The sequence below is a fragment of the Stegostoma tigrinum genome, chromosome 30 (assembly GCF_030684315.1).
Source record: "Stegostoma tigrinum isolate sSteTig4 chromosome 30, sSteTig4.hap1, whole genome shotgun sequence".
Taxonomy (NCBI): Eukaryota; Metazoa; Chordata; class Chondrichthyes; order Orectolobiformes; family Stegostomatidae; genus Stegostoma; species Stegostoma tigrinum.
The window spans coordinates 116135-132569 of record NC_081383.1 but is presented as its reverse complement, the minus strand read 5'-3'; the positions used below and the strand labels follow the sequence as shown (position 1 = coordinate 132569).

The 16435-nt window shown below is 42.3% G+C and overlaps 1 protein-coding gene across 3 annotated transcripts in view; it reads right to left on the bottom strand.

The window, feature by feature from the left end:
• The window catches only part of LOC125465957 (CREB-regulated transcription coactivator 1-like), a 214868-nt gene that overhangs the window by 113585 nt on the left and 84848 nt on the right, over positions 1–16435 (bottom strand). For 2 of the 3 annotated variants that reach the window (XM_059638462.1, XM_048559990.2), the window contains exons 10-11: positions 14928–15143; positions 937–1038 (exon numbers count right to left, since the gene is read on the bottom strand). In XM_059638462.1, coding sequence (XP_059494445.1) covers positions 937–1038; positions 14928–15143 — 318 coding nt within the window. The remainder of the gene's footprint in view (positions 1–936; positions 1039–14927; positions 15144–16435) is intronic. The other variant, XM_048559991.2, reaches the window with a different exon arrangement.

Below are 16435 nucleotides of genomic sequence, written 5' to 3'. Positions count from 1 at the left end.
TACAGTGTTTTCTTGTTGGTTTCTCGTTTTATTTGGTCCTGGCTGGATCCTTTCTCATCCTTTGAAGTTATCCTCTGTCAATTCAAAGTTGCACTGTAGATTGTTCCTTGCACGTCCCCATTATTAATCGAGACTGTAAGATATGATGAATGCTCTTAACCAATTGTTCCTCCAGACACTTCGTTGACTTGGTGCATCTCATTCCTAGCATCGGGCTCAGAAATGCCTCCTTCCAAGTTGGACTAAGAACATAAAGATCCTGGGATTTCTAAACAAGTTTCAGAAATTAGTCTCCCTCCTTCACTTGACATTTGGGAAATCTGAGTCCTACAAAATCGCCACTCAATACTTCTTACAAATCTCCATGATTTCCAGGCACATTTGCTCCTCCAATTCTATCTCACTATTTGGAGGCCCAGAGAATATCCACTAGCTGTGCGACCGTACTCCAACTAGAGCACAGCCTCTGCTTGCTCAAGTTCACAATCACGCTTCAGTAGAGCATATCTCATATATTCACCTGCTCACACTCTTTCCTCCCAGGGAATGTTCCCTCAGTTGTGAAGCATAAGCTCAAAATAAGTCTCAAGCTCCCAGTCATCCATTCCGCCTGTACCATCACTTGATTTGAAGAAACTGGGACATTCTTCCATAAAGCTCCAAAGTCAATGAACAGGCTGATCAAATCACTCACATACATGCATATGACATGCATGAACACTGAATCATGCAGATGTGTAGAGTCATATTGTCACATAAATACCAACAAAGGTGGCAATGGGAACATTAAAAATGCTCAGAAACAGTTCATGTTAATCAGCCACATGTTGATGGACAGTGACAAAGCAAATTGTGACATGGGCAAGGATGGGACAGCGTTACTGCAATCATCAATTAGTCAAAACAGTTAAGTTCTGGAAGCAAAGGTTCCCTTACTTGAGGGGAGCTGCCTGGAGAGAAGCCTTGATTGGATCCAGGGGAGGTGGGAGACTGGTTGGCTGGAGATCCAGCATTACTGCGGTACTGATGGAGGGAAGCCTACAGAACAACACAGAGTTAAGAGCGACTGCTGAGTAAGCAGAGTATAACAACTTGGGCAGCTTCGCGTGGATGCAGGCAAAAATGCTGCAGTAACTATTTCAAATCCTTGTTTCCATTAAAATCAGTTCACAGCCACCCAAGACAAATAATGAATCAAAAGATTAATCAAGAGATTTGGGAATTCCATCCTTTTTGTATAAAATTATCGGATATTGGATTCCAAGTAAGAAGGTGCAGTAACAGGTGAACTATTGAACAAAATGGTACAAAACAGAGCTATCTCCCCTCTTCTTGGTCAGAATTTCCCTCTTGCACCCATCACTCTCTAGCACTGCTCCTGCTTGCATTATTCTTCACTCGTGTGCTCCATCAATGTCCCTCATGTTTCCTCTCACTTTGTCACAACCTCTCCACGCTCACTTTATCAATTGCTCACTCATTTACCTGCCCTATTCACTGTTTAACCACTTTTCACAATTTTGACAGCATAAGACAAGAACTTTAAAAAGGTGACGGGGGTGGGGGGGGGATTTTTGCAGGTAAAGAGACGGTTGGAAAATGGGAGATCTTCAAAAATGAGATAACGAGATCCAGGGGCAGTACGTTCCGGTCAGGGTGAAGAGCCAGGCTGGTAGGTGAAGGGAATGCTGGATGACTAGAGAAATTGACATTCTGGTCAAGATCAAGAAGGAAGCATATGTCAGGTACAGAGTGAATCCCTGAAAGAGTACAAAGGCAGCAGGAGTATATTTAAAAAGGAAATCAGGAGGGAAAAAAGGGAGACATGAAGTCCTTTAGGGAAGGAAGCTGCCATTCTTACCTGGTCTGGCCTACATGTGACCCTGGACCCACAGCTATATGGCTGACTCTTAACTGCCCTCTGGGCAATTAGGGATGGGCAATAAATGCTGCCTAGTCAGCGACGCCCTCATCCCGTGAATGAATAAAGAAAATAAAATGAGACAGCTTTGGCAAATAGGGTTAAAGGGGAATCCAAAGGGCTTCTACAAATACATTAAGGACAAAGCAGTGACTAGGGAGAGAATAGGGGTCCTTAAAAATAAGCAAGGCTACCTATGTGTGGAACTGCAAGAGATGGGAGAGAGACTAAACATTTTGCATCAATATTTGCTGCAGAGAAAGATATGGAAGATATTCAACGTGGGAAAATAAACAGTGACATCTTGAAAACTGTCCATATTACAGAGGTAGTGGTACTGGACATCTTAAAAAGCATAAAGGTGGATAAATCCCTAGGGCCTGATCAGGTGTACTCTAGAACTCTGTGAGAATCTAGGGAAATGATTGCTGTGCCCCTTGCTGAGATATTTCTATCAACAGGTGAGGTGCTGGAAGACTGCAGGCTGGCAAATGTGGTGCCTCTCATTGGACAAGCATATGGACGTTCATGGAATAGTGTAGGTTAGATGGGCTTCAGATTGGTATGACAGGTCGGCACAATATCGAGGGATGAAGGGCCTGTACTGTAATGTTCTATGTTCTCTGTTTAAGAAAGATGGCAAGGAAATGCCAGGGACTATGGATCGGTGAGCCTGAAATTGATGGTGGGCAAGTTGATGGATGGAATCAGAGGGACAGGGTTTCCATGTATTTGGAAAGGCAAGGACTGATTGGGGATAGTCAACGTGGTTTTGTGTGTGGGAGATCATGAATCACTAACTTCATCTGCTTTTTGAAGAAGTAACAAAGAGGATTGATGAGGGCAGAGTGGAGGACATGATCATACAGACTTCAGCAAGGCTTTCGACAAGGTTTCGCATGGCAGACTGGTTAGCAAGGTTAAATCAGATGGAATACAGGGAGAACCAGCTATTTGGATACATAACTGGTTCGAAGTTAGAAGACACAGGGTGGTGGTGTAGGGTTGCTTTTCAGACTGGTGGCCTGTGACCAGCAGTGTGCCACAGGGCTTAAGGCTGAGTCCTTTGCTTTTTGTCATTTATACTAATGATCTGGATATGAGCATGGGGGTACGGTTAGTAAGTTTGCATTGACACCAAATCTGGGGATGTAGTGGACAGCGAAGGAGGTTACCTCAGACTACAACAAGACCTTGATCAGATGGACCAATGGGTCAAGGAGTACCAGATGGGAGTTTAATTCAGATAAATGTAAGGTTCTTCATTCTGGGAAGGCAAATCAGGGCAGGACCTATACACTTAATGATAAGGTCCTGGGGTGTATTGTTGAACAAAGAGACCTGGGAGTGCAGGTTCACAGTCCTTTGAAAGTGGAATCCCAAGCAGACACGGTGGTGAAGCAAGTGTTTGGTATGTTTGCATTTATTGGTCAGTGCATTGAGTATAGGAGTTGGAAGGTCATATTGTAGCAATAGAGGACATTGGTTAGGCCACTTCTGGAATACTACATTCAATTCTAGTCTCCCCGTTTTAGAAAGGATATTGAAAAACTAGCAAGAGTTCAGAAAAGGTAGAGGCTGAATAAGCTGAAGCTATGTTCCCTGGAACGTCAAAGGCTGAAGGGTGACATTATAGAGGTTTATAAAATCATAAAGGGCATGGATTGGGTGAACAGCCAAGGTCTTTTCCCTGGGGCAGGGGAGTTGAAAACTAGAGGGCATAAATTTAAGCTGAGAGGGAAAAAATTTAAAAAGGGACCTGAGGAGTAAGATTTTCATGTAGAGGGTGGTACGTGTATGGAATGAGCTGTCAGAGGAAGTGGTGAAGCTGGTACAATTACAACATTTTTAAGGCATCTGGATGGGAATATGATTAGGAAGTGTTTAGAGGGATATAGGTCAAAATGCTGGCAAATGGCACTAGATTAATTTAGGATACCTGGTCAGCATGGATGAGTTAGGCCAAAGGGTCTGCTCCGTGGCTTCCCTGCTCACTTTTCTTCCCTCTATTATACTGTTTGCACACTCCTAGTTTCAACATGGGCTCTTTCTGGCTACCTTCATTCTCTCACAGTTGCCCTCTGTGCTCATTCATCCCACATTACTGTTCATTCCCCAGCTTGCTCTCACATATCTCCTTTGGACTCCAACCTCCAAACCCCAGACCCCTAATACTAGACGGTCATCTGAATTTACTTCCTCTCCCTTAATCCTACCTGCTCACTTTCTCTCCTTTGGGTTTCCTGCTCATTCTTCGTATCACTTTCTCTCAATGTCAGGGCACTGTTTCATGAAGAGGAAAGATGTGGCCTAAGCCAAATTTAACACTCAACCATCTTCATTAAAGCAGACCATCTAGTTATTTTCCTGATCACTATGGGATCTTGCTGCACAAATTGGCTGCCACATTTCTTATATTACAACAGAGACTACAAATTATCTTAATTGCTTGCAAAATGTTTGGTTGCTGTGAAGGGTTCTATGCAAATATAAGTTTTTATTTCTTTAAATTGCTTTCGAAGAGTTTTCATACATCCTGAGGTTGTAAAGGAAGCTACAGAAATGGGAAATTTTAAATGCAAACAATAGCCTGAAAAGCACCAGTTAAAATCTCAGTACATCAAGCTCTCATCACAAAAGAAACAAATTGGAACATTTCAGTTTCCATCCAGGACTCAGTATACGTGACTACAGCAGTTCAAGGTAAGTTGCCATCAACTTCTCAAAAGTCATTTTGGGATCGAAAATTAGTATCAGGCTTGACAACAATGCTTCAACACACCATAAAATGAAAATAAAACAAATCTTTTTGAACTCGTCTGTCAAGGGCAAATAGTCATGATGAACTATCAGAAGAATCAAGCATGAGAATTCAATAACCTTCATAATATTCAGCGCAGCATCTGATAGGCACAATTATTACAATAATTGGCAACAGGCACACTGATTTCGAGAAAGCCAACATTACCCTTAGTCTCATCAGCAGTTTAAATCACTTTCCAAATAAACCATCTGCATGGTAAGAGATCATATAAAGTCCCGCACTCAGCAAAATAACAAAAATTAGGTAGCGTCAACAATGGAAATGATATTTCACACAGACCAACTGCAAAGCTCACATTGAAGATTATTATAGTTGATCGCTATTATAGCGCCACCATCAGCTGGTTTATGGTACAGCACGAGTTACACTTTCATCAATTCAATGTAATTTGCAATTCTATTCCTTGTAATCAATACTAATCCATGTAATTGTAATTTCTAAACAAGGAAACCAATGGCACAGCAAAACATTTGGATGTTTAACCATACACCCTGAAGGAGCAAACAGAAGAGAGAACACAACATGACAGAGAAAAAGGGGAGGAGAGGTTGAGAGGGGGGTACGCGATCAAGATAGGGAGGGGCAGGCTAGGAAAGTGAGAACATACAGTATACAAGTTTATAGCACAAAAGCAGGCAACTAATAACTCCATTATTACCTTGCTTTTGCTGTACCTTCAATTTTAGACAAACTACTCTTCATCATTGGCTCAACAGGAAAAGAACAGAGCGATTAAAACTGTTCTATAATCTCATGACTTGTGTTTTCATCTCTAGTGTCATCCTGGTCAAACTACAATATCTGTCTTCTTTGATTTTATGTTTTATCTATTGTGGCCTGTCTAAAACATGGTCTCTTAAAGTAGTCTAACCACTTTTTCACACAAATTTATCATTACCACTGTATAAAAACTACTTGAATTTACTGCAGTGATAATGGGACCCCACCACCCAAGCTATTTATCCATCACCCCACCACCCTAGCTATTTTTTCCATCTCCACCCTTGTCTGCCTTCCGGAGAGACCACTCTCTCCACGACTCCCTTGTCCGCTCCACACTCCCCTCCAACCCCACCACACCCGGCACCTTCCCCTGCAACCGCAGGAAGTGCTACACTTGCCCCCACACCTCCTCCCTCAACCCCATCCCAGGGCCCAAGATGACCATCCATATCAAGCAGATGTTCACCTGCACATCTGCCAATGTGGTATATTGTATCCATTGCACCCGGTGTGGCTTCCTCTACATTGGGGAAATTAAGCGGAGGCTTGGGGACCGCTTTCCAGAACACCTCGGCTTGGTTCGCAACAAACAACTGCACCTCCCAGTCGCGAAATATTTCAACTCCCCCTCCCATTCCTCAGATGACATGTCCATCATGGGCCGCCTGCAGTACCACAATGATGCCACCCGAAGGTTGCAGGAACAGCAACTCATATTCCGCTTGGGAACTCTGCAGACCAATGGTATCAATGTGGACTTCACCAGCTTCAAAATCTCCCCTTCCCCCACTGCATCCCAAAACCAGCCCAGTTCTTCCCCTCCCCCCCCACTGCATCACAAAACCAGCCCAGCTCGTCCCCTCCCCACACTGCATCCCAAAACCAGCCCAGCCTGTCTCTGCCTCCCTAACCTGTTCTTCCTCTCACCCATCCCTTCCTCCCACCTCAAGCCGCACCTCCATTTCCTACCTACCACCTCATCCCGCCTCCTTGACCTGTCCACCTTCCCTGGACTGACCTATCCCCTCCCTATCTCCTCACCTATACTCTTCTCTCTACCTATCTTCTTTTCTCTCCATCTTCGGTCCACCTTCCCCTCTCTCCCTATTTATTCCAGTTCACTCTCCCCATCCCCCTCTCTGATGAAGGGTCGAGGCCCGAAACGTCAGCTTTTGTGCTCCTGAGATGATACTTTGCCTGCTGTGTTCATCCAGCTCCACATTTTGTTATCTTGAAATCACTGCAGTGCCTTGAGGTGAAAGAACGTCAAGAAGTTTCATAAGAGATAAAATTGTTTCAGAGATAGTAGGAACTACAGATGCTGGAGAATCTGAGATAACAAGGTGTAGAGCTGAATGAACACAGCAGGCCAAGTAGCATCAGAGGAGCAGGACGGCTGATGTTTCGGGCCTAGACCCTTCCTCAGGCCTGAAGAAGGGTCTAAGCCCGAAACGTCAGCCTTCCTGCTCCTCTGATGCTGCTTGGCCTGCGGTGTTCATCCAGCTCTACACCTTGTTATCTTAGAAGTTTCACAACGCTGATTTACTATCTAGCTCTCCTAAAGAACAACACAGTTACATCGAGCATTTGGGTTTTGACTTGTCCTTCATTATTCTTCTCGTGGGCTAGCAGTGGCCTGTACCTTTCTTTGACACCTGAAGTTTTAACTAACTCACTCTTTTAAAATTATTTTTTCCTTTTTCAAAATAATCTGTACCTCCTCAATATAACAAGTGGCTGTCTTTGCAAAGGCTCGGCTTCATCTTTTCTCTATCCCAACCCAGTCATTGCTCTGATAATGTCCACCACTAATGTGAGAGTGTTCCAAATCCATCATGGCTGTTTTTGGGTCAGTGACATAGTTATAATGTCACTGGACTAGTATACCAGACCTCCAGGCTGATGTGCCAGGGACATGGGCTTCAATTTCACCAAAGTTGATGGTGAAGTGTGAATTCAATTTAAATCTGGAAAAGGTAATTACTGTAATGACGACCATATAACCATTGACAATTCTTATAAAACTCATCTGGCTCATTATTCATTAGTGCAGGAATTCTAGTGTTCTTACCCAATCTTGACTACATCTCACTCCAGACCCAGAACAATGTGGTTGACTGTTAACTGTCCTCTGCCATGGCGTAGTGCACTGCTCAGTTTCCTTCCCCATCCAACCTAAATCTAGTGCTAACTCTTTTTCCTGTTTTCTGTGGTTCAATGTGGCCCTTCGAGGCCCTCCATCATTCAATACAATAACAGTTGGCTATCCAACTCAGAACCACATTCCCACATACCTTTTGATCTCTTTAGCCCTAAGGCCTATTTCTAATTCCTCGAAAACATTCAATATTTTGGCCTTAACCACTTTCTCTGGTAGAGAATTCCACAAGTTCCTCACTCTCAAGGGGATTTCTCCTCTTCTCAGTCCTAAATCCCTACTTGATTTCATTAAACTACAGTTTCTGTTTCTGGATTCCACTGTCATTTGGAATGTTCTTCCTGTGTTTATTAGAATTTTATAGGTTTCTATGAAATCCCTCCTTATTCTTGTAAACTTGAGCAAATGCAGCGCTAACCGATAGAGTCGCTCTTCGCATGTCAATCCTGCAATCCCAGGAATCAGTCTGGTAAACTTTATTTCCACTCTCTCCATAACCAGTACGTGGTTGCTCAGATAAATAGACAGAAATGGTACAAAATGCCTGAAGTGTAGTGGCCTCCTCGAAAACAGAACATTTTTGAAACACAACTTTATTGGTTCTACATCATAACTTAACAGATTTTTGTATTTATAGCTCAATTTACCTTATTCACCATACATTGTGTATTTAAATGCATGTATTTTAACTGTGTCTTAGCATCGCCCCTTGCTCCTCATACCAACATTACAGCACAGTACAGGCCCTTTGGCCTTGAATGTTGTGCCGACCTGTCATACCAACCTGAAGCCCATTCTGACAATATCCTTTTATTTAGCTCTTCCCTCCTTTCAAATTGTATGGGTTGGACTCAGTTCCCTCCCACAGCCACAGTAGTAAACTTCCCCAAGGATTATGGTACCAGTCATTTGAAATGAAAGTACTGAGCCTAATTTCCCAAGAATCCAAAGCCCACCCTCTTGTATCGGGCTGCAAGCAACTCATTTACCCTCTCTATTTCAATACTGCTGATTTTTTTTATTCACTTGTGGGATGTGGGGCATTACTGTCTGGACCAGCATCTATTGCCCATCCCTTTTTGCCCTTAAGAAGATGGTGCTAAGCTGTTTTCTTCAACTACTGGTTTGTGTGCTATGACTTGCATGTCATTCAACAGGGAAGTCTAAGAATTTTGTGAAACTGGTGCCAATCAAGTAGGCTACTTTGTCCTAGGTGACATCAAGCTTCTTGTATGTTGTTGGAGCTACACTTATCCAAACAACTTGTGATTTGTAGATGGAGGACAGCATTGGGGACCTAGCAACGCTGCAGTATTCCTAGCCTTTGAAGTGCTTTTGTAACTGTATTTGTACGGCTAGTCTAGTTTTGCCTGTAGGGAATGGCAACCTCCAGGATGTTGATAGTGTGGGATGCAGTGATGGTAACACCACATTAATGCCAAAGAGTGATGGATAGATTGTCTCTTATTGGAGATGATTGTTACCTGGCATTTATGTGGCAGCAAAGGTTAGTTCTCACTTTTCCACTCAAGTATGGATACTGTCCAGGTCTTGTTGCATTTGGATATGGAGTGTTTCAGTATCTACAGAGTCATGAATCATGTAGGACATTTTGCAATCAATCATTGGTGAACATCCCCACTTCTGATCTTATGATGGACAGAAGGTCATTGATAAAACAGCTGAAGATGTTTGATCCTCGGACACTACGCTGAGGAACTCCTGCAAAAGGTGTATTGGAACTGAGATGACATCCACAACCATCTTCCTACGTGCAAGGTATGATTTCCCCCTCAATACTGATTCCAGTTTTGCTAGTGCCCTTGGTGCTAAAGTTAGTCAAATGCGGCCTTGATGTCAAGGGCACACACTCTCAACTCAAAGATACTAAGCTGTGTGACACAGAATAATCCAGGGATTGCTACCTTAGAGATCCTACTTATTAACTTTACCTTGAACTAGAACCTGCACACCTGTTCTCTCCACTTCATCAGTACTTACATGAAATAAAGCTTGCGATTCACGTGATGAACCTCCTTCAACATCATGTTCCAAATTCACGATCTTTACCTCCTAGAAGGTCAAGGGCAGCAGATATGTGGGAACGTGTGTCACTGCTGCAAGCTACCTTCAAAGCCACATAGCATCATGGCTTGGATCTGTATTGTTGTTCCTTCAGTATTCCTGGGTCAAGATCCTAGAACACTCTAATACTGTAGGTGTACCTGCAGTTTATGAACTGCACAGGGTTAAGATGACAGCTCAGCTCCAGCTTGTCAACAATATTTAGGGTTGGGAAACAAATGCTGGCCTAGGTGGGCACAGAAGAATTTAAAAAGCCTTCTTTTTCTTTTCAGAATATGCTACACCTGAAGATGTCTTTACCCTGGTACCAGGGATGCACCATTGTGATAGTTATGGAAGTATCTGTCTGACCCTCCATCGACAGAATCTGCTTTGAAAATATATTTCCATTCTTTCTTGTTCCCTGCCTGTTGATGTCTCATGGATATATGTTCACAAGTTATTAAAGTGGTTGTTCTAGGCATCATTAATAGGGGCATACAGCACAAGAGCAGGGAAGTCATGATGAATTTAGTGCCAAAAGTGTGGAGCTGGAAGAACACAGCAGATCGGGCAGCATCAGAGTAGGACAGTCGATGTTTCAGGCATCATCATCATCAGAACTGGTGGTGATGGTCTAGACCTGAAACATCGACTCCAGCATGTGCAGTTCTTGCAATCTCATATGAATTTATTTAATTAGACCTCAGATAGAGTACTGTATTTAGTTCTGGGTGCCACACTGTTAGAAGAATGTTAAAGCATTAGAGGAAGCACAGAATAGGTTTGAGAGATGGTTCCAGGGATGAGAAATTTTGCTTATGAGGATAGCCTGAAGAGACAGTGATTGCTTTTCTTGAGCAGGAGAAGGATGAGAGAAGATTTGATAGAAGTTTTCAAAATAATGACTGGTCTGGACAGAGTAGATAAACTGTTCCAAATTGTAAAAAGACCAGCAGGCAGAGTTTTAAAGCTTTCAGTAAAAGAACAAGGGCAAAAAAAAACAAATCAGAGGGAAAGAAATTTCCATGCAAAAAGTTCCCAATTAGAATGTACAACCTGAAAATATGGTGCAAGCAGGTTCAACTGAGGCATTCAAGAGGGCAGATGATTTTTAAAGATCGAAACACAGTGTGGGGTTCCAGGAAAAAAGCAGGCCAACACACTAATCCACAATGCTGAGTCAGTGCAGACAGGATGGGCCAAAAGGCCTCATTTTTCTCTGGAACATTTCTGTGATTCCATGGATTGACAGGTAGCAAACATTAAAAATAAGAAAGGAGGTGTAAGAAAACAGAACTAGGGACCGCTTAGCTTGACTTTGCTGAAAAATTTTGAAATCCATTATTAAGGAAGTGGTAGTGGGGCACGAAGAAACTTGTAAATTCATGGAAGTAAAATAATATTTGACAAATTGATTAGAATTTTTCAGGATACAGCTAGCATTTGCTTCTTCTAAACTTGAGAGAATATAGATCCAATTTACTCAACGTTTCATTGGACGACACTCTCATTCCTCAACCATATTAATGATCCCTTGCAATACCACCTCCAAAGCAAGTATCTCTTTCCTTAGATTAGACTTCCTTATTCTTTTATTCCAATCTTCTTGCAATAAAGGCCAACAAGTCATGCGTCTTTCTAATTGCTTGCTTTACCTGCATGCTAAATTTGTTTCTTTTTGTTTCTTTTTCTCAATCTCCCTGAGCACTAACATTTGTAAATAGCTGAAGCCCCGGCTCCCTGCGGCACTCTACTGGTTACAAGTCTGTCAACTTGAAATATTCTATTTATCCCTACTGTCTGCCTTATGCTCATTAATCAACTCTCCAATCATTCATAATTATTACTCAACTCCATGAGCATTTATTTTGCATGTTTGCCTATGTATATAGCATCTTGCCAATATTATATAGCTACTACTCCTTTGTATACCATCACATAAAGACGTAAAGACTTCTTTAGCTATGCATAGTGATCACCTCTGACCACTGAAACAAATGTCAGCTTCCACACTGCACAAATATGGCTTACAGGTAGACACTGAACACACTGCTCAACCTTGGATTAACTGCACCTCTATGCCGAACTCCTGCTGAAACTAAACTCCATACACGCTGGCTCACTGGTTCCTCTTTGCTTAGGAGTGTGACTGGGCAACTCTGTTCAAAATAGAAGGGAGGGGTAAATCAGGTGATGAGTACCACTGACCCAATAACAACGTCAGCTAAGTTTCTAAAAAAAAATACAAAATAAAATTGACACCCAGCAAGAAAGACTTGGGTGAATCAAGGACAACCACATGAAATTAAGCTCTTTGCAGCAGTAACTAAATGTTGGTAAAGTAACGTGGTGGATTTCATGTCTAAGAATTTTTAGAGGGTTTCTGATAAGGGCCAAAATAGAAGGTTTTAAGATTTTTATAAAAATTAAAGGAATGTGGTAGCATGGATAGCAAGTTGCTAAAAGGAGATAAAACCAGAGCAGTGGTTAATGGATAATCTTTGGCAGGTGTAAAGAATGGTGTTGCCCCAAGGATCATTACTCTTTGACATATTTCAAGTGAATATAATTTATTCAACCTGAACTTAGTTAAAAGGGGCACGTCATCAAAATTTGAAGATGGCACAAAATAGGGAATATGGTAAACTGCTAACACAGCAGACATTTTCAGTTAGAACCTTATTCAAAGAACTGTGGGGAAGAGAGGATGAGCACACTAAATGATAGAACACTAGTGAATAATATACATATAGCTTTAAAGTGGGAGGACATAATGATCAAATAACAAAAGGAAAAGTTCCACAGATATTGTAAGCCAAAGCGTAAATTAAAAATGAATGGAGACATATAAACTTTTATAAATAAATCACTGTTTAAGTTGCAGTGAGAATACTATGTTCAGTCCACATGATAGAAAACATTCACTAAGATGCTAAGATAAGTGGTTTTAGTTATGAGGGAAGACCAGAATTACCAAACATACATGCCAAAAAGTAAAACTATTTGACCCAAATGATCCAGTGTTTATAATTCACCCAAACTCCTCCCATCCTTCTTTGTTTTATCTTATCGATATACTTTTTATTCCTTTCCCACACTTGCACTTAACTAGTTTCCCTTAAATGCAACTGTGCGTTCCCCTGAACTATCCCTATGAGAACAACTTCCATATTATCACCACATTCTGGGTAAACAATTTTCTCTGAGCTTCTTACCGTATTTATTAGAGATACATATGCCTCAAGACCTGGACTCCTCGATGACAGTGCTATTAAAACTTTCATCAGGGCAACCCTTAGTCTTGCCTTTTCAACAGAGAACAGCCTGCTCAATTCTTTGAGAAGAGTAACATTTTAGTGCTGGTATCAAACTTGCAAACATTTCTTGCACGTTCTTCAATGCCAAAATCCCTTTTTTGTAATTAAAGCTTTTTAAAAGGGAATTGAAGAAATGTAGGAGTGACATCTTAAAAGTTAAGAGCAGGGAATGGAAATAAAGGCCAAGCCCATTCAGAGAATTAGCACAAATACAAAGGGCTCAATGGTTTTCTCCTGTGCAGTACAATTCAGGAAATGCAACACATTATTTGCAGGCAATGTTCACATGCTCCCCTACAAGGGTCAGCTTCTCTCATCTATCTTCTCATCCATTGAAAATGCCTCCATATAACGCTTTTTGAAGAACTTCGCTTGGGTAAATTTCCTCCTTACAAATCGCACTTGCACTGAACTCACAGAGATAACGGGAACTGCAGATGCTGGAGAATCCGAGATAACAAAGTGTGGAGCTGGATGAACACAGCAGGCAAAGCAGTGTCTTAGGAGCACAAAAGCTGATATTCGCAACAAACAACTGCACCTCCCAGTCGCCAACCAATTCCACTCCCCCTCCCATTCCTCAGATGACATGTCCATCATGGGCCTCCTGCAGTGCCACAATGATGCCACCCGAAGGTTGCAGGAACAGAAACTCATATTCCGCTTGGGAACCCTGCAGCCTAATGGTATCAATGTGGACTTCACCAGCTTCAAAATCTCCCCTTCCCCCACCACATCCCTAAACCAGCAAAGTTTGTCTCCTCTCCCCACTGCACCACACAACCAGCCCAGCTCTTCCCCTCCACCTACTGCATCCCAAAACCAGTCCAACCTGTCTCTGCCTCCTTAAGCTGTTCTTCCTCTCACCCATCCCTTCCTCCCACCCCAAGCCGCACCCCCATCTACCTACTAACCTCATCCCACCTCCATGACCTGTCCGTCTTCCCTGGACTGACCTATCCCCTCCCTACCTCCACACCTAAACTCTCTCCACCTACCTTCTTTACTCTCCATCTTCGGTCCGCCTCCCGCTCTCTCCCTATTTATTCCAGAACCCTCACCCCTTCCCCCTCTCTGATGAAGGGTCTAGGCCTGAAACGTCAGCTTTTGTGCTCCTGAGATGCTGCTTGGCCTGCTGTGTTCATCCAGCCTCACATTTTATTATCTTGGATTCTCCAGCATCTGCAGTTCCCATTATCTCTGATCAGTAATGAGGCATGCTTGCCATAAAGCCTAGCAAGTTGTTTTTATAGATCAAAAAATCCAGAGCAGACTCATCAAACCACAACACATCTGAGAATCCTAACAAAATTATTTCCCAAAATTAACACAGACTAGAACTGCAATCCATTAATCTAGATTACCCAAGTACACAGAACCAGATGTAGAGAAGTTCACAATACAACCAGGGTAGAACAAACTTACTGAGCCTTTATGAGGCTTTGTCCTGCATTCTAGACCCATGAAGTGTGAACCAAGGATTTCGAGAGTCCTCAAGGCATTCCCAAAGTGGAAGGCCAGACTCTATCCCACACTCTGTAACTCAAGGGAAATTGTCTGTACATGAATAAACTGCTCAATTGTCTTGGTAGGGGAGCGAAACTCCAGAATATTCATCTACCCTCACACCTCCACTAACATAACCCTGGAGTGATGCCTCTGCAGTGAGACAGGACTCACTGTGCCGGTGAATTACCCCAGCTGAGATGAAGCACGACTATGGGTTTTTATTCAGTTCACGAGGTATCCAATGATCAATGACCTGCAAAATGTATGAACAATTAAATGTAGCTATTGACTGAATGTTTTATGTCTCCTGCTCTTGATGAAGCACTTTTCTATATACAAATAAATAAATTAATTAAATGTTTTAAAATAATGATTTTACTAACTGTACCAAATCACTTGTTTGCTTACCGTGCTGATATCCATCCCTATCGGTGCCTGCGTTTGGTTCACTGGAGGGGATTGTGGCATTGTGGCTGTCTGTTGTTGACCACTACTTTGCTGCTGTGCCTGTGAGCTCTGAGCCAAGTTGCTGGAGCTCTGAGACTGTGGCTGCGTAGTCTGCTGCGTGAAAAATGGATATGCAGGAAGTTGCTGCTCCAATGCCAATGCATCCATAGCAACAGCCTACAATAAAAATAACACCTCTTAACTAGTAACACTTTCCACAGCCCACCACACTACACAATAAAACACAAGATGCAGCTTTTACAAGTTAGCTCAGAGATTGAATGTACAAGCTAGCACAGGCCCAAGCCACATACCAAAAAGGTTATAAGTACGATTTCTGACGTGTGCTAAGATAGCTGAACTCATTGATTCCAAAGACTTTGACTGAAGAAAGAAAAATCAGCCAGGATTTCTGCTCAAGAACTAACCAATTGAGAGACTCTTGTTTGGAGTTATAGGTGAAAATGTCAGATGAACTGAAATATTGTGTTTAGTTCTGGGCACCACACTTTAGGAAGGATGTCAAGGCTTGCAGTTAGTGCAATTGAGGTTTACGAGAATTGTAGTGTGGATGATAATCTTTAGTAACATGAGATGACCGGATAAACTCAGGTGGTTCTTCTTAGAAATGATGAAAGATGTTTAAAACAGACTAATGCCCATATATTGAAATTCTTTCACTGCCTAATTCAGAGATTTACAAGGTTCAATTGAAAACGTACAGTCTAGCACAAACACCAGTCTTCACCTTTTGCTTCTAGATTCTTTCCCCGTCCAGGAGGCAACCCACCCCTGAGGACGAAACTAGCCGTTAAATATTTTAGATCAACCCGTTCAAATATGTTGTGACACACCTCTGGAGTGGGTAGGATATGAACCCAGGCCAGAGGTAGGCAACATTACCACTGTGCTGAAACAGGCCTTCAAATTTCACCACCCATCATGGTGGGATTTAAATCCATGTACCCAGAACAGTAGTCTGACGTTCTGGATTATTAATCCAACAACACTACCACTATGCACCACATCACCTGATTTTTTTTTCAATCAACTTTTTCAGCAAGGCTATGACTCATGACTGGGGTAGGTGGACTCTACTATTGTGCCAGAAGCATTCAAGAACTCAGCTCTTTGCTATTTGTGAGATCTCATGGTGTTGAAATTAGCTACCAAGCTTCCTTTTATGAAAGCGTTTACAATTCAAAGGTACTTCAAAAGCCTAGGGTTCTGGACAACTAGTCCACTGTCATTGCCACAACAATAATTTCCTGTTGCATTCAAATATCACCAACCTCCATGGATGGATTTCCTGAACATCTTGGCTTGCATCGGCAGGAGGACTGAGTTTAAGAGCCGCGAGGTTATGCTGCAGCTCTATAAAACTCTGATTAGACTACACTTGGAATATTACGTTCAGTTCTGGTCACCTCATTATAGGAAGGATGTGGAAGCTTTAGAGAGGGTGCAGA